This window comes from Rhinoraja longicauda, unplaced genomic scaffold, assembly GCF_053455715.1.
Source record: "Rhinoraja longicauda isolate Sanriku21f unplaced genomic scaffold, sRhiLon1.1 Scf000273, whole genome shotgun sequence".
Lineage (NCBI taxonomy): Eukaryota > Metazoa > Chordata > Chondrichthyes > Rajiformes > Arhynchobatidae > Rhinoraja > Rhinoraja longicauda.
This window is the reverse complement of record NW_027601491.1, coordinates 10949-32241: the sequence shown is the minus strand read 5'-3', so window position 1 is coordinate 32241 and position 21293 is coordinate 10949. Positions and strand designations below refer to the sequence as shown.

Here is a 21293-nt window from a genome sequence, read left to right as displayed (position 1 = left end):
TGCATGCTCCTCTCATTCTCTCATTTGCTTGGGTTTGTCCAGAAGAATACCTTCACACAAAGGAAGGTGGGTGTATGGAACCAGCTACCAGATGAGGTAGTTGAGACAGAGACTATTGTAACATTTAAGAAACAATTGGGTACATGGATAGGACAGGTTTAGAGGGATATGGGCCAAAGACGGGCAGGTGGGACTAGCGTAGATGGGACTTGTTTGTCGATGTGAGCAGGTTGGGCTGCAGGGTCTGTTTCCATGCTGTATAGAAATATAGAAACATAGAAAATAGGTGCAGGAGGAGGCCATTCTGCCCTTCGAGCCAGCACCACCATTCATTGTGATCATGGCTGATCGCCCACAATCAGTAACCTGTGCCTGCCTTCTCCCCATATCCCTTGATTCCACTAGCCCCTAGAGCTCTCTCCAACTCTCTCTTAAACCCATCCAATGATTTGGCCTCCACTGCCCTCTGTGGCAGAGAATTCCACAAATTCACCACTCTCTGGGTGAAAATGTTCCTTCTCACCCCAGTTTTAAATGGCCTCCCCTTTATTCTAAGACTGTGGCCCCTGGTTCTGGACTCGCCCAACATTGGGAATATTTTTCCTGCATCTAGCTTGTCCAGTCCTTTTATAATTTTATACGTCTCTATAGATCCCCTCTCATCCTTCTAAACTCCAGTGAATACAAGCCTAGTCTTTTCAATCTTTCCTCACATGACAGTCCCGCCATCCCAGGGATCAACCTCGTGAACCTACGCTGCACTGCCTCAATCACAAGGATGTCCTTCCTCAAATTAGGAGACCAAAACTGTACACAATACTCCAGATGTGGTCTTACAGGGCCCTATACAACTGCAGAAGAACCTCTTTACTCCTATACTGAAATCCTCTTGTTACGAAGGCCACACAACATGCCATTAACTTTCTTCACTGCCTGCTGTAGCTGCACGCCAACTTTCAGTGACTGGTGTACAAGGACACCCAGGTCTCGCTGCATTTCTCCCTTACCTAACCTGACACCATTGAGATAATAAGCTGCCTCCTTGTTTTTGCCGCCAAAGTGGATAACCTCACATTTATCTACATTATACTGCATCTGCCATGCATCTGCCCACTCACTCAACCTGTCCAGGTCACCCTGCAACCTCCTAACATCCTCTTCACCGTTCACACTGCCAACTATGACTATAGAATATTCAGGAATATAAATTCTAAAAATTGTAATGATTTAAAATACCTGTACTTATTATTTTTGTGACAATATTTAGTTATACTACAATAAGTTTTCTTTATTCTCTCCTCATCAGGCAGTTTGTTGTAGTGATAGAATACACTGCTGTCCACATGGATCGACCTGTAACCCTGACACTGGAGCTTGTCAGGTGAAGGATGCTTCCCTCCGCTGGAGGACCAAAATGCCTGCTGTTGTGAAAGTTGCCGGGGCCGATGTGAAGTGTGATGATGCCACGAGCTGTGCCACAGGTGCAACCTGCTGCAAGCAATCTTCTGGTGAATGGGGATGCTGCCCGATCCCACTGGTTAGTTCTAAAAACAAATCTTTAATTGTTAATGGGCGAACACTGAAATTTGTATTTGTTATGGAGAATAGATATCCAATTAATTTAAGGAAGCTCCATTGGTACAAGCGGTAATGTTTCCCATATGAAATGGATGTAAAAGTGGCTTGTTTGCAATACAGGTCGGCTGGCTCAGAGTTGTACAGGTGCTCCTCCGCTTCTGGTCGGGTTCCGTTCCGAGAAACCCATCGGAAACCTAAAGTATTGTAAGTTGAAATGAATCGTAATACACGCGATCAGGTGGCCGGAAGCACGCGGCGGCTCGCTACGGGTCACTGCAGTTTGCGAAGTCGACACATCGCAAGTCGACACATCGTACGCCGGGGAGCACCCGTACTCCCATTGGAGGGCACACGCACGGCATTATCTGGATCATCCATCTTGTGGAGTAACTTAATGTTATCTACAGCATTGATTCAGTTGCTACCTGAAGGAACCAATGTTCAGGAAATGAAGGTCCTATTGAATCTACTGTTTTCTGAGTACTTGCTATCTTGTGTAGGTTGGGAGTGTTCATTCAGCATATGTACAGCTCCCATTGGAGTTATCAGTTTCAGGTCAAACGGCCTCCATTCCATTGACATTTTGTGAACAGAAACATTAATATGATGCAGTTTATGGAGGGGCTCCACAGGTCAAGCAGCATCTGTGGAGGGAAATGGACAGATGAAGTTTTGATCGCGACCTAAAACATTGCCTGTCTATTCACTTTCCGCAGATGTTGCTTGGGCTGCTGAGTTCCTCCAGCAATTTGCTTTTTGCCCAAAATTCCAGCATCTACAGTTTCTTGTGTTTGTATTTTGAGAACTAAATTAGAGTGAAACCATTGCATCTACCATGAGTCGTACAGTCCTTGAATTCTCAACAGCTTTGACTGTGTGGTATGAGGCATCATGTCGAACATGGAAACGGGTCTGATGAAGGGTCTCCCCGAAACGCCACCTATTCCTTTTCTCCAGAGATGCTGTCTGACATGTTGAGTTACTCCAGCATTTTGTGTATCTATGGAAAAGTACAGCACAGGACCAGACCACTCGGCCCACAGTGTCTGTGCTGAACATGATGTCAAGATCAACTCTTATCTGTCTGCACATAATCTATATCCCTCCATTCTCTGCATGTAGATGTGCCTATCTAAAAGCCTCTTAAATCCACTATTTGAGGGCCAACACACATTCTTAAAAGCTTAAAAGGAAACTTAAAAGCATTGCCAACAGTCTCTGCAGTGAGGCTGCAATAGCTGGTGGAAGAGATGTAAGGTTCACCCAGTTTGCTGTTTTCAAATAACTGGTCTATCTTGTGTTTAAATTGCATTTTGTTTAAATTAGTCGACACTATTTAGTCTGACTGATGCTGGATGACAAAAAATGCCCCTGATTGAGCAGGAGAACTATTCTTAAGTATAGATATCCCCAGGTTACGAATGTGTTCCAAGAACTGTTTGTAATCTGTTTCCGTTAAATCAGCAGCGTTGGTTGTCTGCTGAGATTCCAAAAGGTATACTGGTAAGAGTTACTTAGCTACAGATTAGGTTTAAAACGTGATAGGCCATGTGATTTACTGACCACGAGAAGCTGAGCCAGAAAATTTCAACCTGCATTATTGTAAAGGCAAATGGACAAAAGCCGGGAGTGGGATTCTGAAGTGCAGGTGTATGGGTATCATGAACTGAGATTGTTATGATATTGTCCCACTATGCTTATTTCACGATTAGGATTTTTGGGTTTCATATAGACTCTTATGGCAGACATTGAGTTGTCTCTTGGCAGTCACATTTTAATTTGAATTACCTTTGCTGCAACCTGCAATTTGCTGTGAAGATCTTGTACGCTGCTGTCCCAATGTCTCCTTGTGTAATCTTCAGGTGGGGCTCTGTTCAAAACATGGGAATCCATGGTGCTGAATGTGACTAAAATGAAGGCAGTGTGTCTGGCACTGATGTAGTGATGGTACTGTTAGTGCAACAGTGCAGGCTTGCTGCAGAATTGTCCAAGGCAGAGAATTTCACAGATTCACAACTCTGGGTGAAAAAGTTTTCCCTCTTCTCAGTCCTAAATGGTCTACCTCTTATTCTTAAACTGTGACCCCTGGTTCTGGACTCTCCCAACATCGGGAAGATTTTCCTGCATATAAATTGTAATAAGTATCATTCATAACCGACAGATTTTAGCTGAATTTTACATTTATTTTCTCACTAAACACACCCCCTTGTCTTGCACTGTCTCCCCGCCTACCTTTGGAAACAGAATCCCTCCCTCTATTCCCTCCAGACAGACTTCTTTACTCTCCCATACTTAAAAATATTATAGGAAAAAAAACTGCAGATGCTGGTTTAAATCGAAGGTAGACACAAAACGCTGGAGTAACTCAGCAAGTCAGGCAGCATCTTGGGAGAGAAGGAATGGGTGACGTTTCGGGGTCGAGACCCTTCTTCAGACTGATGTCAGGGGAGGGGGCAGGACCAAGATAGGATGTAGTAGGAGACAGGAAGACAGTGGGAGAACTGGGAAAGGGGAGGGGATAGAGAAGGACAGAGGAACTAACTGAAGTTAGAGGTCAATGTTCATACCGCCGGGGTGTAAACTGCCCAAGCGAAATATGAGATGCTGTTCCTCCAATTTGTGCTGGGCTTCACTATGACAATGGAGGAGGCCCATGACAGAAAGGTCAGACTGGGAGTGGGAGGGGGAGTTGAAGTGCTCCGCCACCGGGAGATCAGGTTGGATAAGGCGGACTGAGCGAAGGTGTTGAGTGAAACGATCGCCGAGCCTGTGTTTGGTCTCGCCGATGTAGAGAAGTTGACATCTGGAACAGCGGATACAATAGATGAGGTTGGAGGAGGTGCAGGTGAACCTCTGCCTCACCTGGAAAGACTGTTTGGGTCCTTGGATGGAGTCGAGGGGGAGGGGGTGGTTTGGGTGGGAAGGGGACGAGTGGACCAGGGAGTTATGGCGGGAATGGTCTCTGCGGAAAGCAGAAAGGGGAGGAGATGGGAAGATGTGGCCAGTAGTAGAATCCTGTTGGAGGTGCCGGAAATGTTGGAGGATAATCTGTTGTATACGATGGCTGATGGGGTGGAAGGTGAGGACAAGGGGGACTCTGTCCTTGTTACGAATGGGAGGAACAAGAGCGGAGCTGTGGGATATAGAGGAGACCCTGGTGAGAGCCTCATCTATAATGGAAGAGGGGAAGCCCGGTTTCCTAAAGAATTAGGACATCTCTGATGCCCTAGTGTGAAACACCTCATCCTGGGCGCAGATGCGGCGTAGACGGAGGGATTGGGAGTAGGGCATAGAGTTTTTACAGGAAACAGGGTGGGAAGAAGTGTAGTCAAGAGAGGTATGGGAGTCAGTAGGTTTTTTGTAGTTGTCGGTCACTAGTCTGTCTCCTGTGATGGAAATGGTGAGATTCAGAAACGGTAGGGAGATGTCGGAGATGGTCCAAGTATATTTAAGAGCAGGATGGAAATTAGTGGTGAAATGTATGAAGTCAGTGAGTTCTGCATGGGTACAAGAGGTAGCACCAATGCAGTCATCAATGTAGCGGAGGTAGAGTTCGGGGATGGGACCGGTGTACGTCCGGAACAGGGATTGTTCGACGTACCCTACAAAGAGGCAGGCATAGCTAGGCCCATGCGAGTGCCCATAGCTACGCCTCGGCTTTGGAGGAAGTGGGAGGAGTCAAAGGAGAAGTTGTTGAGGGTAAGAACCGGCTCTGCTAGGTGGAGGAGAGTATTGGTAGATGGAGATTGACTGGTTCTGCGTGACTGAAACGTTACCCATTCCTTCTCTCCCGAGATGCTGCCTGACCCGCTGAGTTACTCCAGCATTTTGTGTCTACCTTAAAAATATCATCCTTAATAATACCATCCTTAACTTTAAACTCACTCTAATCCTGTCAATTCACCTATCATTCATTGATGACTTGTTTTTTCGCTTGTTTTAACGCCTTACATTTTTCGAGAGGCTTATTTAAAATTGTGACCTGTACATCACAATTGAGAAAAGCGACTGTAATCGCACATCCCGGCTCTGAGTTTAAAGCCTTGCAGATCACTGGTCTTTAAATATCCCAGTGCTGTTCAATGTGAGCACGGTTACTGCCTGTCGCACTTTTGCATGCAGGAAGATCCAGACATGTTCTGGTTGGGATGGGGCGGAAAAATTCTTGCCACAGTTTTTATTTGCCAATCGGTCATTAACAAGTCCTCAATAAAATGTGGTGTCCTGGACAAAGTGACTAATATTGTGTAGTGAAACTACGAGCTGCCAAACAAGCAGTCTGGTGTAAGCTGAACTGTGGGATGTGGGGGACACACTGTCTGCTTCTATGATACTTGAAGTTTACTAAAGGGCCTGTCCCACTTAGGCGATTTTAAGGTGACTGCCGGCGACTAGACTTGCCAACAGTTCGCCGGGTGTCGCGGGCATGATCATGAGGAGTCTTCTAAAAATCGTAGTGGATCTCAGCGCATCGCTGAGAAATCACCCGGTTTGAAATTTCTCGGCGACAGCTGGCTTGTCGCCAGGTATCGTTGTTTATTGCGGGCGCTGTCGCATGCTGTCCCCAGGTTTGCTAGGTTCTCTTAGATGCAGTTAGAAGCACATAATATTAAAATTAGTAAAGTTATTTCCAAATACCATAAAATGCTTGTGTTTAACCAATTTATTTACCGTCAAGACATTTGACAGGTAGATTGAAGGCGACAGTTTGACGGTCAGGTAAGTGTGGGAATTTCCGCGATGTTTATGGCCATCAGCCATTACATTTATAGTGGGCTACCAACCCAGATATGCAACCCAGAAACCAGATATACATCTCCCTTACATTTTCAAAGAATGCCCACACACTTTTCACAAAAATCCACTTAACCACTTTTTAATTAATTTTTTTTAATACTGCTATTATTAAACTGGAAGCAAATCCAGTTTATGCCTTGTTACAGTGAAGCTTGGTTTTTAAGTAACCCATACAAGATGTTATAGTTCAAAACTCTCAAGTACTTACCGACTTGTCAGTGATTTCAGCGAAAATTAGGACGCCAGAGAAGCATTGACAGCGTGGGAATTTCGCGATGTTTCCGAAGACGGTGTAATCTCGACCTGACTCGGCATTGTCCTGGTCATTGTCGTCGGGAAAAGAAAATTTTGTCGATCTGCTACAGTCGCCGGCAGTCGCCAAAAAAATCGCCTAAGTGGGACAGGCCCTTTAAGCTTCTCTTTGAATGTTGATTGCTTGTATTTTGGTCATTTGCTCCTTTTGCACATTGATCGTGACTCTGTTTTTATAGATATATATATGTATGTATGTGTAAAACAATATGTTATCCTCTTTGTGGCTTGAAGCTTAGCAGAAGAGTTAATTTGTCCACCTGGAGATCTTGTCTCAGATAATGGCCCTGACAATGCAGCACTCCTTCAGTACTGCAACGGGTAGTTTCTGCTGCAAGAATTACTTGTTTAGAGTGTGGCTTGAAACCTAGACTTTCTCACATGAGATTAATTGTTGAACCATGTGACACTTTAACATTTTTAAGGTATGCTTTGTATGGGATCATTTTTAAGGGGAAAAAAGTGCATTTTTGGTGACATTTGGTTTTGGCGAGAGCCAGGTCAATTTATTGCACAGCTGTAAAGGATTTGTGCTGCACATCTTGTGGTTCAATGTGGAAAATAAACCTGAGGATGGAAATAGGATCTTTCTTCCCAGTAGATTGTTAGAGTGAAGCTGCTTAACCACCTTTATTGTAGCATGACTTATTGTGGATTATGACTTGGGTTTTGAGATATAGCAGTATTTCTTTTCTCTATCAGGGTGTTTGCTATGACGATCATATTCATTGCTGCCCTAATGGTTATACATGTGATGTTCAAGCACAGCTCTGTCACAAAGGCAGTGTTTCTATTCCTCTGTTAACAAAGATGTCAAGTATTGTGAAAAGTGAAGCCTTAGATGTCCAGTGTGATGAGACAGTAAAGTGTCAATCAGGCTCGACCTGCTGCAAGCTGGTGTCAGGATCCTGGGCCTGCTGCCCTCTTCTCCAGGTCAGTTGTCACTGCTTGGTTATATGTCTTTGAGCCATCTTAGTGAATGCTTGTGTTCATTCCTGTCATGCTGCCATGGTGCTTCACATGTGACTGGTGCATTAATTTCTGTATGCATGCACATCGTCTTTTCTGTATTAGTTTCTATTTGTATAGTTTAGACAGCGCGGAAACGGGCTCTTCGGACCACCGCGTCCGCGCCGACCTGCGATCCCCGCACACCAGCACCATCCAAAACACTAGCGACAATTTACAATCTTTGCCAAAGCCAATTAACCTACAAACCTGTACATCTTTGGAGTGTGGGAGGAAACCGGAGCACCCGGGGAAAACCCACGCGGTCACGGGGAGAACGTACAAAGTCTGTACAGACAGCACCTCTAGAACCCGGGTCTCTGGCGCTGTAAGGTAGCAACTCTACTGCTGCGTAGCAACTCTCTCTGCCTTGCTGTTTTTTAGAACACGCTTTCCCTTACCCGTCCCTGTTTCGTGCTGCATGGGTTATAGATTCGTGTTTCATGCACCTCAATTCTTATACGTGGGAAAGAAAGATATGAATATGGTCATTTTGCAACAAGCAATTATCTTGAATTGAGGGATAATTATAGGTGAGTTTACATACCATTCATAGAATGTGGAAAATGTGCAACACAGGCTGCATTGTTCTGATCAGAGCCCAACTCCATCTTCAATTTAGTCTGTAGTTCTGCAGGTCATGAGCCTTAAAGTACATCTAAGTACTGAAGGATTCCGACCCAAAGCGTTACCTGTACATGTTCTCCAGAGATGCTTTCAACCTGCTGAGTTACTCTTGTTTTGTAAATCACCATCTGCATTTCCTTGTATTCTACTTTATTCCATTTTCACTAAATCTTTCAGGGATCTGTCAGACACGGTGAAAATATTTTATTGCTAGTCTTCCTGTAAAGTATGTTACTTGGAAGGAAAACTACCATGTCAAGCTTTGAACTTAATCTCTTGCTTGTTTCCTTTATACTTTTTATGAAATGAATAAAATTAAGTGAAAAAAATTAGATGTTAGAGGAAATAGCCATTTTGTCTTGGCAAAGTAGTGGATTGAGCTTTGTTTTCAGTTTGCACCTGGAGGCAATACAATGGAATTGGTGTCAATTTATCATTGTCATGTGGACCAAGGTCTCGTCAAAAAAAGGTTTTGCGTTATATCCACACAATCATACTATGCTTGAGCACATTAGGTAGTGCAAAAGAATAAATGTAGTGCTACAGTTAAAGAGAAAGTGCCGACATAAAGTGCAAGAGCCTCAGGGCCCTTTAAGAGTCTGATAACAGTGGAGAAGGAGGTGTTCTTGAATCTGATGATAAGTGCTTTCAAGCTTTTGTAGCTTCTGCCTGATGGGAGAAAAATGATTATATTCATAATCATAATCTATTAGCCAAGTATGTTTTGCAACATACGAGAAATTTGGTTTGCCATACAGTCAAACCAAAAAAGCAACAAGACACATAACCACATAAAGATTTAACATAAACATCCACCACAGCGGCTCCTCCACATTCCCCACTGTGATGGAAGTCTTATCTTCTTTCCTCCTTTCCTCCCGCGGTCGGGGGAATCGAACCATCCGCAGCCGGCGATCGAGCTCCCACATCAGGGATTGGATTGGAATTCCCCAAATCAGTTGCTACCCAGGGACCGCGAGGTTCACCATGTTAAAATCCGCAGCTCCCGCAGCTTTGGAGCACCAAAGGCCGACCCCTGCCAAAGGGATCGCCCGCTCCGAGATGTTGAAGTCCGCGGGAGCCGCCAACTCCACGATGGAGCTCTAGAAGTCCCAAACAAGAGGCCGCCAACTCCACGATGTTAGTCCGCAGTGCAGACAGAGATACGACACGGAAAAAGTCACATCTCCGTCGAGGAAAAAGAAAAAAAAGTTTCCCCCACCCCCCCACCAAATAAAAAACTAAAGAAGCTAAAAACATCAATTTTACAACTAATTAAAAACACAAAGAATGAAAAAGACGAAGTCAGCCGTTGGCGAGGCAGCCATCGTGCGGCGCCCCCTGGCTGCTTTCCTGAGCTTGTGTGAAGTATACACTGAGTCGATTTTGGAGCAGGGAGGGGAGGAGAGAGGCTGGTTTGTTTGATGGACTGGGTCATGTTCACAACTCTATTTGCTCCAAACCTCTCGATTCAGTTTTAGCTTTATTTTCATGCACCAGAATCCCAAATCGCTGGTGCTGCAGTTTTACCCTAGTTAATTATTTTTCCAAAATGAACAGCTTCACATCTTCACACATATTACACTTGCCAGCTTTTTGTCCAATCATTTGCTTGTTATTTTAAATAGGGATTAATCCTGTAGTTATAATGTTATTTATGTCTACATTTGTTTGAAGCTGATCAAAAATTTATAACATCATTGTAAACATTTTAAGTACGAATAGACCAAGTGGACCCGTTGGGCCCAAACCTCTCCTGCATTGATGCAGCACCCTCTCCTCCCCCATCCCCCTCTCCCCCTCCCACTCCCTCCCCCCCTCTCGCCCCCTCTCCCTCCCTTCCCCTCCTCTCTCCCACCTCTCCCTCCCTCCCATCTACCTTCTTCCCTCCCTCCCCCTCCCTTCCTCCTCCACCCCCTCCTCCCCTTCCCCGCCCTTCCCCTTCTGGGGAGAAGGCAGGCACAGGTTATTGATTGTGGATACTTAGCCATGATCACAATGAATGGCGGTGCTGGCTTGAAGGGCCAAATGGCCTCCTTCTGCACCCATTTTCTATGTTTCTAATCCCTGTATCCTTTGCCCTTTTGTAAGAATCCTGTAGCAGTGTCACTGAAACAGCACAGAGGGAGGCCAACAATCTATTTACACTAATCCTACACTAGTTCCATTTCTATTCACATTCCTCTTGACTCTGTCCCTCGATTCTGCCACTCACTGACTGTAGATCAACCATATTTATCTCTGTCTACATAACCTTCACCACATATCCTATGCATGGTACACATTCCACTTTGTAATCCAGTCCAGGATTTAGGTAGGACTGGAGTCACTGACGTGGTTGGTCTGTTGCTTGTTCGGTTAGTTGTTAGTCTGTGAGCTGAAGTGAGGAACGCACAGGTGTGCTGCTCACTCGGAATGGGTCTAATAAATGTTTTATGGTTCACCGAATACTTTGTAATGGATTGATTACAAAACACTGACCAGCTTTATAATGAAGTATAATTGACAGTGAACAATTTGCCTAACGACCTATTCTTGGAATGTGAAACTCGAGTATCGAGAGGAAACCCAAGTGGGAATGGGAAGGAACATAACATGGAGGTCAGGGTGAATGCCAAGACGCTGGAGCTCGCTAGGCAGAGCCTGCCACTGTTGGGCATTGATAGCAACACTGCAAATGCCAGAATGGCAAGGACTTTGTTGAATTTTGAAAAGTACAGAATGGATGGCATTAAGTAGAATTTCACATTCGTTCCTAATTGTGGATAATTTATCTGATAGAATTGTGGAAAAGGAACTGAATTGTTATATTCAGTATATGACTTCACTCTGAATAGTCCCTTGTACTGAGTGGTTTTAAGTAGAAGCACAGCTTGCTGGATCAGTTGAATTTGATTTGCTTGAGGTTGAACACGAAGAACAGATTTTGTCAGATCCCAACCATGTCCTGTCAGTATGTAGCCCTGAGCTCCCGATCTGAGCCGGGCTTGCTATGTCCTGTCAGTATGTGGCCCTGAGCTCCCGATCTGAGCCGGGCTTGCTATGTCCTGTCAGTATGTGGCCCTGAGTTCCCGATCTGAGCCGGGCTTGCTATGTCCTGTCAGTATGTGGCCCTGAGCTTTGCTATGTCCTGTCAGTATGTGGCCCTGAGCTCCCGATCTGAGCCGGGCTTGCTATGTCCTGTCAGTATGTGGCCCTGAGCTCCCGATCTGAGCCGGGCTTGCTATGTCCTGTCAGTATGTGGCCCTGAGCTCCCGATCTGAGCCGGGCTTGCTATGTCCTGTCAGTATGTGGCCCTGAGCTCCCGATCTGAGCCGGGCTTGCTATGTCCTGTCAGTATGTGGCCCTGAGCTTTGCTATGTCCTGTCAGTATGTGGCCCTGAGCTCCCGATCTGAGCCGGGCTTGCTATGTCCTGTCAGTATGTGGCCCTGAGCTCCCGATCTGAGCCGGGCTTGCTATGTCCTGTCAGTATGTGGCCCTGAGCTCCCGATCTGAGCCGGGCTTGCTATGTCCTGTCAGTATGTGGCCCTGAGCTCCCGATCTGAGCCGGGCTTGCTATGTCCTGTCAGTATGTGGCCCTGAGCTCCCGATCTGAGCCGGGCTTGCTATGTCCTGTCAGTATGTGGCCCTGAGCAGACCTCACAACCCTTCTGAATTTGGCGGAAAGTTTCCACTTTTTTATTTAACTTCCGCCATTCTGATTTAGCCTCACATTTTTCCGCAAAACACCTGCCTCGCAGCTCTCCCAGCTCCTCCGCTCGCCGCTGGCCTGGCCCCTCACCTCACCGCTGGCCTGGCCCCTCACTGCTGGCCTGGCCCCTCGCCGCTGGCCTGGCCCCTCGCCGCTGGCCTGGCCCCTCGCCGCTGGCCTGGCCCCTCGCGGCTGGCCTGGCCGCTCGTCGCTGGCCTGGTCCCTGACCTCACCTCGCCGCTGGCCTCGTCTCACCTCACCGCTGGCCTGGCCTGGCCTCGCCGTTGGCCTGGCCTCGCTGTGTAGTGTGAGTCCCGTTGATGTTGAGAGGGGATGGGATGGGTGGGGGTTGGGGGGTAGGGGAGGGGGATGTGGGGGTCAGGGTCGGGGGGCAGAGGAAGGGAGGGGTGTGGGGTGGGGAGGGGAGTGGGGAAGAAGGGGAAGGGGGAGTGGAGGTGGGGGGAAAGGGGAGGGGGGAGGGGAGGGAGGGGGTAGGGGTAGGGGAGGGAGGGGAGAGGGGTAGGGGAGGGGGGAGGGGTTGGGGTGGAGTGGGGGTGGGTAGTGTAGGGGTGTGGGGGGGGGAGGGGCATGGGCCATTGTGATTTGCTGTTGAAGACCACTGGAGCAAGTATGTCTTCAATGAAATTAAGTATGTGCAGTTTTAAATGAAACTTTCTTCATAATTTAGTCATACATTTTATGACCATTGTTCTTTTATTCAATAGAATTGGGATGTGTAAGGAAAAAGCAAAATAGAAAAAAACAAAACAAACTTTTTTCTTTGTGTTGTAAAATGTATTTCTGTTCAATACCATTTCTATAAATAGAATATACTCATGATAGGCGTGACATTCTACATGTAGTCCAAGAACATGAATGTAGCGCAACGCGTACACGCATTTGGCGTGCATACATGTTTTTGCTGAAAAGTTGCATTATGCGCCATATTATGAATTTTGATGTAAAATTCAGAATTTTGGACATCAAAATTATGAATTTGAAAAATCAAGTTTTGGGAGGTCTGCCCCGAGCTCCCTATCTGAGCCTGGCTAGCCATGTCCTGCCAGTGTGTAGCCCCGAGCTCCCTATCTCAGCCTGGCTAGCCATGTCCTGCCAGTGTGTAGCCCCGAGCTCCCTATCTCAGCCAGGCTTGCCATGTGCTGCCAGTATGTGGCCCGAGCTGCCAATCTGAGCCAGGCTCACCATGTCCTGCCAGTATGTGGCCCTGAGCTCCCTATCTCAGCCAGGCTCGCCATGTCCTGCCCGAGCTGCCAATCTGAGCCAGGCTCGCCATGTCCTGCCAGTGTGTGGCCCTGAGCTCCCTCTCTCAGCCCGGCTCACCATCTCTGCCAGTATGTAGCCCCGAGCTCCCTATCTCAGCCCGGCTCACCATATCCTGCCAGTGTGTAGCCCTGAGCTCCCTCTCTCAGCCGGACTTGCTCATTAGTGAGCCATACATGCAGCTTTTCCACACTGAGTACTGGGGTGATTCATTGTGTGGATTTAAATGGAGGGCAGGAATTCACGCCACATTCCTGGCATGGTTGCATGCGGCAGAGGGGTGGGCAGGGGTCTGTCGAGTCCTGATACAGCAGTGGGGATGGCAGGGTTTAATGTCTGCCTCGTGGCATAGCAGCTTGAGCAAGTACAAGGACACATACCTCTGAGTGTTTTGACTGGAGGACCTAGTGCACTATAATATATTGCTGTTCTGGGGAAAGGGGTATGTTGGGTACCAGTGTGCAAGAGATGTATTTTCACATTTACTCTGCATTTAAAAAAATTTCCATTGAAAAATTCCCGTGAATGGTATCTATGGGTTATGGACTGGCTGTCGCTTTCAAAAAAGGACGCCGTGCTGAAAATCAGCAGGTCAGGCAGCATCTCAATGCCCATTTCACCCATTTCTCCCCCTTCCACCTATATTCCTTCCTCTGCTGCCACAATTTGCAATTTTTCTATCATTTTGCACCTTTTTATCTTTTCATCTTTGGCCTTCGTCCAACAATCTGCCTATCGAAAACCCTCTCCTGTATCTGCCTATTACTTGCCAGGCAAGTTTCTACCTATTCCTTCCCTTTTCCAGCTTTCTTTCACCCCCACTCCCCGCAATAACTCTGAGGAAGCATTCTGATCTAAAAGGTCACCTCTCCATGTTCTCCAAAGATGCGCCTGACCTGCTGAGTTACTTCAGCACTTTGTCTTTTTATTGTAAACCAGCATCTGCAGTTCCTTGTTTCTTTGTAAATTTCAAGATCTGGGAGAATTGGGTTGTTTTGCTTAAAAGCCCCATGGAATGATTGCTCAGACTTCATCCTGCTAGATCTCGTTCAACCTCTGATATTAGTGTACCTGGTAATGTCTTCATCTGTTGATCCGAGCCATTGGGGCATTGGCGTTTTCACTCCTCCTGAGCCCATGATATTCCAACAGGGACAAAGCACTAAATTACAGAATACAAATGATTGGTGGTGTTAGTGCTCTGAGAATCCGATTAGCCTTAAACTCTGTTTAGTTGAGAGATACAACATGGAAAAGGACCGTTTGTCCACCAGTGATCAACCATACACTAGTTCTATCCTACATACTTGGCAATTTACAGAAGCCAATTAAGGTTTCAAAGGTTTAGGTCTTTTATTGTCACATGTATCAATTAAGTTACAGTTAAATGCGAATTATCATACAGCCATACGGAAAAAAAAGCAACAAGACACACAACTACATCAAAGTTAACCGTTAACCTACAAACCTGTCTGTCTTCGGAGTGTGGGTGGAAACCGGAAAAAGTCCATGCTGTCATGAGGAGATGTACAAACTCCATAAAGACAGCACCCATAGTCAGTGGCTCTCTGGCCCTGTAAGGCAACAACTCTACCTCTGTGCCACTGTGCCATCCCAAAACATAAATTGAAAACATCAATGAACCAAGATTGACTCGTATTAATTACATAAGTTAAAACATTTAATAAAAGATCCACATTGTGTTGCATGTATCCTGTTCGTGCTAGAAGATGGTAATGCCATAAACTTTCAAGCAGTTTTGTTTTAATATCTTCCCCATAGCACCTGCTTTTCCTGTTTTTTTAAAAATCATAAATTACTTTGTGTTTGAGAAGTGTTTTTGGAAATAAAAGCTTCAGTTTCTTTGCTTGGAGTGCGAGGGCCTTCAGTGAGATGTTGTTGTTGATTGTTCTCGTCTCTTCCAGGCGGTCTGCTGTGAGGATCATGAGCACTGCTGCCCAAACGGCTACACCTGTGACTTGGCAGCCAAGAGCTGTGAAAAACAAAGTAGCTTGGTACCTGCGATTATCAAGCTGTCTCCTGTCTTTAATGTGAAATGTGATGACGAGGTCCAGTGCCCAGCTTCAGCCACTTGCTGCAGGGTTGCCTCGGGCAGCTGGGCTTGCTGTCCCTATGATCAAGTAGGTGCTTCAATAATCGCAGTTTCTGCCAGTCGCCGTTTGTCTCATTAGGGCTGCTCAGTGTTGACTTTAGAGATACAGCGTGGAAACAGGCTCTTCAGTGCACTGAGACCGTGCTGAACAGCAATCACTCTGTACACTAGCACTATCCTACACACACTAGGGACAATTTACAATTTTACAGAAGCCAATTAACCTACAAACCCGCATGTCTTTAGAGTGTGAGAGGAAACCAGAGCTCCCAGAGAAAACCCACGCGGTCATAGGGAGAAATCCAACATCCACACACAGCACCTGAGGTTAGGATTGAACCCGGGTCTCCGGAGCTGTGAGGCAGCAACTCTTCCACAGTGCCACCCAATGCCGTGTGGTCTTTAGTGATGGTGCTAAACTGAGCTGTATTGTTGTTGAAGGTACTTATTAATCTGTGGTTTGAGAAGATTGCACCAACCAGATTATTTTAACTGTCCACACCAGTAAATAATGTGAATAAATTAAGGCATAATGCATCTCTAGATAACTTCCCATGACCATGTCCAATAGTGCACTAAATTGGTTAATTTGCAGTTGAAGAATGCTGGTTTGAACTACAAAACATATCCTTTCATTACTGCTGCAAGGATAAAGTGCTGAAGCTGATTCTTCAGCACATTACAGCCAGGTCTTTATCTCTTGAACCAAAACTCAAGATAAAATAAATAATAAAGGTACATTACCTTTTATTTAAAAAAATTCCATGAGTGAGAGAGAATCTAGGACCAGAGGTCATAGGCTCGGAATAAAAGAGAGGAGATGAGGAGGAATGTCTTTAGTCAGAGGACGGTGAATCTGTGGAACTCATTGCCACAGATGGCTGTGGAGGCCGTCAGTGGATATTTTGAAGGTAGAGATTGATAGATTCTTGATTAGTACAGTGTCAGGGGTTTTGGGGGGAAGGCAGGAGAATGGGGCTGAGAGGGTAAGATGGATCCGCTATGATAGAATGGCAGTAGACTTGATGGGCCGAATGGCCAAATTCTGCTCCTATCACTTATGAACTCCACAATAAGCATTTAGAAACATAGAAAAAAAGTTGCAGGAGTAGACCATTCGGCCCTTTGAGCCAGCACCGCCATTCAATATGATCATGGCTGATCATCTAAAATCAGTACCCCGTTCCTGCTTTTTCCCCATATCCGTTGATTCCGTTAGCCCTAAAAATATCCAATGAATTGGCATGCACTGCACTGCCTTCTGTATTTTTGCAATGTCACAGCATTTTCCCATGGCTTACCTTGACAACCAACTCAATAAATGGTGGCACTGAGCTTTGCAATTATCCCTAACACTAGTTTGGTTTTATTTCTGTTTATATTACATTGCAGTCCCACAATTCATAATACTGAATAAGTAAACTGGATACTCTGTTAAGCATTAGTGCAGTCCTAGCCAGATTGTCTCGTAAAGTAATAGTTTATTTGGATTTTATAATCTGTGATGTGAAAGGTTAGTTTCACTAATTAGAAGGATATTGCATCTTGTAATCGGGATTGCATCAAGGTACTGATTTCTGCTGCTGCTGATCTTCTGGGGGAAGAATTGTTAAATCAGATTTCTTTCATTGAAAGTGTTCATGTATTTGAGGTAGTAATGGTTTAGATGCTTTTCCTCTCAGTTGTTAGATGCATTTCGGGACTTGGGAATCTTTAACCGTGAGGATTTCTTTAAATGAACTTAACTGGACTCCGGCAACACGGAGTAAGAGATTGCTTTGCATTCTTTATATCTTTCAACCTCAAATGGACCAGAGGTAGCAGGAGATCCAGTTGCTCTGGTTGGCAGACTTCAATTTAAATTTGAGAAGTGGTTAATCGCTTTCCTTGAAGCCCAGTGTCCCTCGTGTGCCTGATATCATTTGGCAGATTCATCTTCCAGTGTGAGACATTCGACGACTTCTTCTTATCGTGTCCACACATGTTACCAATTGTGTTTCAGCCAAAACTGAACACAACTCTTAGCAATATCATTGTTCTCTGTGAGGTGCTCCGCTTTGCATTCGTGCTCCAATAGAGGACATCTCAATAGGTGCTCCATAGTTTGTGGTTCAGTGCCACATATGCAGATAAAGTCTTCAGTATCTATAGAACCCCACTTCTTGAGAGTGGCTTTACAACGACCAGTACCAGCTCTGTCTGTTGAGGCATTTCCATTCAGCCCAGCTTGATTTGGCCCCAGGAGGTTCTTCTTTGGCACTTATGGACGGATGTCGTTGATGGGAGATTGGCTAGTCTCTCTTCCCATAATGCAACTCTAGTACTTAGACTTTAACCAGGCTAAAGATGGGTAATAACCGTGGCCATGCCAGCATCACTCATGCTAGGAACAAATTGATTGTAAGAGATCATTTCAATATTTAAATTTGGATCACAATATGGAAAGACAATTCAATTAAAATTAGAAGATATTCCATTGCACTGACCTCACTGTATAAAAATACAATTTTGTATACGTGTAAAATTAAGTGAACAGTTCAAAATGTAAAAAGTATCTACATCAGTTCAAGGACTTACTTTTCCACTAAATGTGGTGTGTGGTTGACTGCAGGTATTTTATACATTTAGGATCCAATAATTAGAGCTTGGCATAACGCCGTTCTTTCTCTAAGACAAAATAAACATTCAGAAGAAAATATTCATTTTGTTCTTTGCATTAATCTTAACTCTGCACACCATTGGTTTTCTGTTGCTCTGCTTCAGCATAGCTTTTCCAGGAATGAATGTCAGAAGGATTTAAAGATAAGGGAAAGTGAGTTCAGTGTGTGTTGTCAAGATGTTATACTGGTGTGCACCTACCCAGTTATGACCCTCTAAGATGTTATACTGGTGTGCACCTACCCAGTTATGAGCCAGCATTATGGGGTTATTAACTGATGTTGTGATTCTTTTGCAGGCGACGTGCTGTGAAGATCAGAAGCATTGCTGCCCGCATGGCTACACATGTGGTCCGGGAGCTGAAGCATGCACTCTGCAACCTTTTCATCGCTGGGACCTAACTTCCTCAAAGCGCAGAACGGTCTTCAACACCCTGTAGCATGTTTTGCGCCCTAAACCACTAGTTGTGTAATGCTCTCAAACAAAACTCTTCAATTTGAAAAATTGGGCTGTTCAAATAGGAAGATTTGGCTAACTTTTTACAATGAATAAATCTTCTGATGAAGTATACCCACAGGGAATATCTCTGGTGGTGAGTCCATATTGCAAACTGTTTTGGATGCTGATTTATTTTAGGAAGCAATATCTTTTTTTTGTAAAACCTTGGGGCCTTAAATTGAATTTTGTTTTTGTGCATTACATGGATGTTGAATGTAAAATTACATCACGTTGAAATCTATCTGCTTATTTTGCTTAAAAAATTGAAAATTCTCAGCTTGTTCACCTAAAAAAACCCAAATGAGCAGGCAACGTACCTGATTTAAATTTGTAACCCAATTGATGCTTGGCTTTACTTCAGCAATGCAGCATATTTACCTCGATCTTTAAGTTCAGTAGAAAATTTATTTGTGGTGGGCACTCTTGGTATAGTTCCCTTAACCAGCTCATCTGACGGAAACACATGGTTAAATTGTGGTTGATGCAATGCAGGCACATTACCATTGGCGTAGGGTAGATGTGGAACAGGAGTATTGTTCTTTAATGTTTGGTCTAGGTGGTTATACACTTCTAGCTCATGAGCCTAGAACGGACTACCGCTCAACGTCCCTGTCCCCACTCTTTCAATTCGTTCTCTGTGCCTTATACATTTAATCGTGGCAGAGCCGAGAATGTCATCCTGGAGCCAGAGATGTGATATCTTGCCCAGCATCTACATTTCACCAGATATCCCAACTGATCTCATGCTGGAATGCCACCTGTACACAAAAATGACAAAGCACAGGAAGTCTATTCTAAAGCTCTTAATATGAAGCTTTGTGTTTCAGCAGACCAAAGGTTGAAGTGATTAGTGTAGAATTTAGCTTACTTTGCTAGAACTCCAATCTAGAGTACACTCGAATCCCAATCCCACACTCTTTAAAATTGTGGTAGTATCTACTTTAATGGTGTTTCGAAGAGCAGGTGAAACAGTGTGCTGGTTCAGAGGTATTGATAGCTTGCAGAATTTGAAATAGGAATAATTGCAAAAATTCCAGCTTATACATACCCAAGTGTTTAGGTTTTTGTGCTCACCATGGATTACTGGTCTAATTTTATAATGCAATTAATACTTGTTTAAATTTCATTAAGTTGATTATAAAAATACAGCATTCAGCAATACAATCAGAATCATAAACATGGAAATGGGCCATTTGCCCCTTCTGGTCCATGCTATCCAGTGTGAACCTTCTGTATTGAACCATCATCCAGCCTACTATACCCAAGTGATTTCAAGTGTTTGTTGACTAACTTAAGTGTTGTCAGCAATCCAGCTTTAACCCCACTCAGTACATTCCAGCTACTTACCAGTCTCTTGGTGAAGGTCCCCCATGTATCCTATCGGAATTCTTTCACCCACCACACCCTCACCCCCTAACCTTAAACCCCTGTCATCTACTTCTATCTACCTCTATTGTGGGGGATGGGGAAGAGGTTTTCTGCAGGCTACCTTAACTATACTTGTACACCCCAATCATGTTCCCTCTTAACTTCCCCAATACCAGTGGGGAAAAATAAATGGCTTCTCCAAACCCTCCTCACAACTGAAATGCTCCATCTTGGGCAACATCCCTGTGAATCTACTCTCCAATGCAAACACATCCCTCCTGTGGCTTAGTGGTGAGTCCTGTACCCAGTACTCTAGCCAAGTTCTGACAAAAGGGTTTATCAAGTTGGAGCATAACCTCCCTACTTCTGTATTCATTGGCCTGACTAATTAAGGCCAATATTCCACATGCCTTCCTAACAACACTACTTGCACTGCCCCATCAAGGATCTATGGATTTGTACTTGGACATTTCGGGTCGAGACCCTTCTTCAGACTGAGTCATGGGCGAGGGGAACGAGTTTGTTTGAAGAAGGGTCTTGACCCGAAACGTCACCCATTTCTTTTCTCCAGTCCCACCGAGTTACTCCAGTTGTTTGTGTTTTGTGTAAACCATCATCTGCGGCTCCTTCCTACAGGGATAGGCTCCTGTCTGGTGTTCCCAAACTCCTATACTAGTAGCTTTTGTTTAATTATTTGTTCTGAATTGTTATTAAATACTCCAAATGAGGTGTATTGTTTCATAAATTCAATTAATGGCAATAATTTTCTATTTTAGCTCATTTATAATAAACAATGTTTGAAATGAGTGTTTCAGATTTAGCGGTTTGGAATGCTTGCAGCTGCAAAACAATGCAATTCAATTCATTAATCAGACCCTTCCACTCATTTAAAGCACTCCATTGTTACCTTTTCACTGAAAATTGGTCAACTGGTGGATTCTGAGCATCCGCTCACTTGATGGAAAAGATGGCGCTCTATGGCTTTGGTTTACAGCAAAGGGAAATTTCATGATGGAAATCGTTATTGCTTGTACGGTGTGGCTTTCTTTCTTAGAAATAAAATTGAACTGATTTGAAAACCTCTGTAGTCAGACTGCTCCATCAGGACCTCATTACCAAAATAGCTGCTCTGGTGAAAGGCATCTGTTCCGAGACCAGAGGGTATATAGATCTGAATGTGTTCTACAATTGCAAAGGCCATATTTTGTGTTATTTATAAATGGGTGTTCTCTTCTCATATGGCATTGAGGATTCTGATGAGGCAATCAAATTAACTCAATTATAACGTGAGTTGAGCTTGCCAAAAAAATATAGCGCAGGAGAAACTTAGTGGGTCAGGTAGCATTTCTGGAGAACATGGT

The 21293-nt window shown here is 44.7% G+C and overlaps 1 protein-coding gene across 4 annotated transcripts in view; it reads left to right on the top strand.

Moving 5' to 3' along the window:
- LOC144590725 (progranulin-like) overlaps positions 1-21011 on the top strand; it is a 73975-nt gene extending 52964 nt beyond the window's left edge. For 3 of the 4 annotated variants that reach the window (XM_078395155.1, XM_078395152.1, XM_078395153.1), the window contains 4 exons: positions 1307-1537; positions 7390-7620; positions 15221-15436; positions 18365-21011. In XM_078395155.1, the coding sequence (XP_078251281.1) occupies positions 1307-1537; positions 7390-7620; positions 15221-15436; positions 18365-18505 (819 nt within the window). In that variant the 3' untranslated portion in view covers positions 18506-21011. The remainder of the gene's footprint in view (positions 1-1306; positions 1538-7389; positions 7621-15220; positions 15437-18364) is intronic. The other variant, XM_078395154.1, reaches the window with a different exon arrangement.
- The last annotated feature ends 282 nt before the right edge of the window (positions 21012-21293 follow it).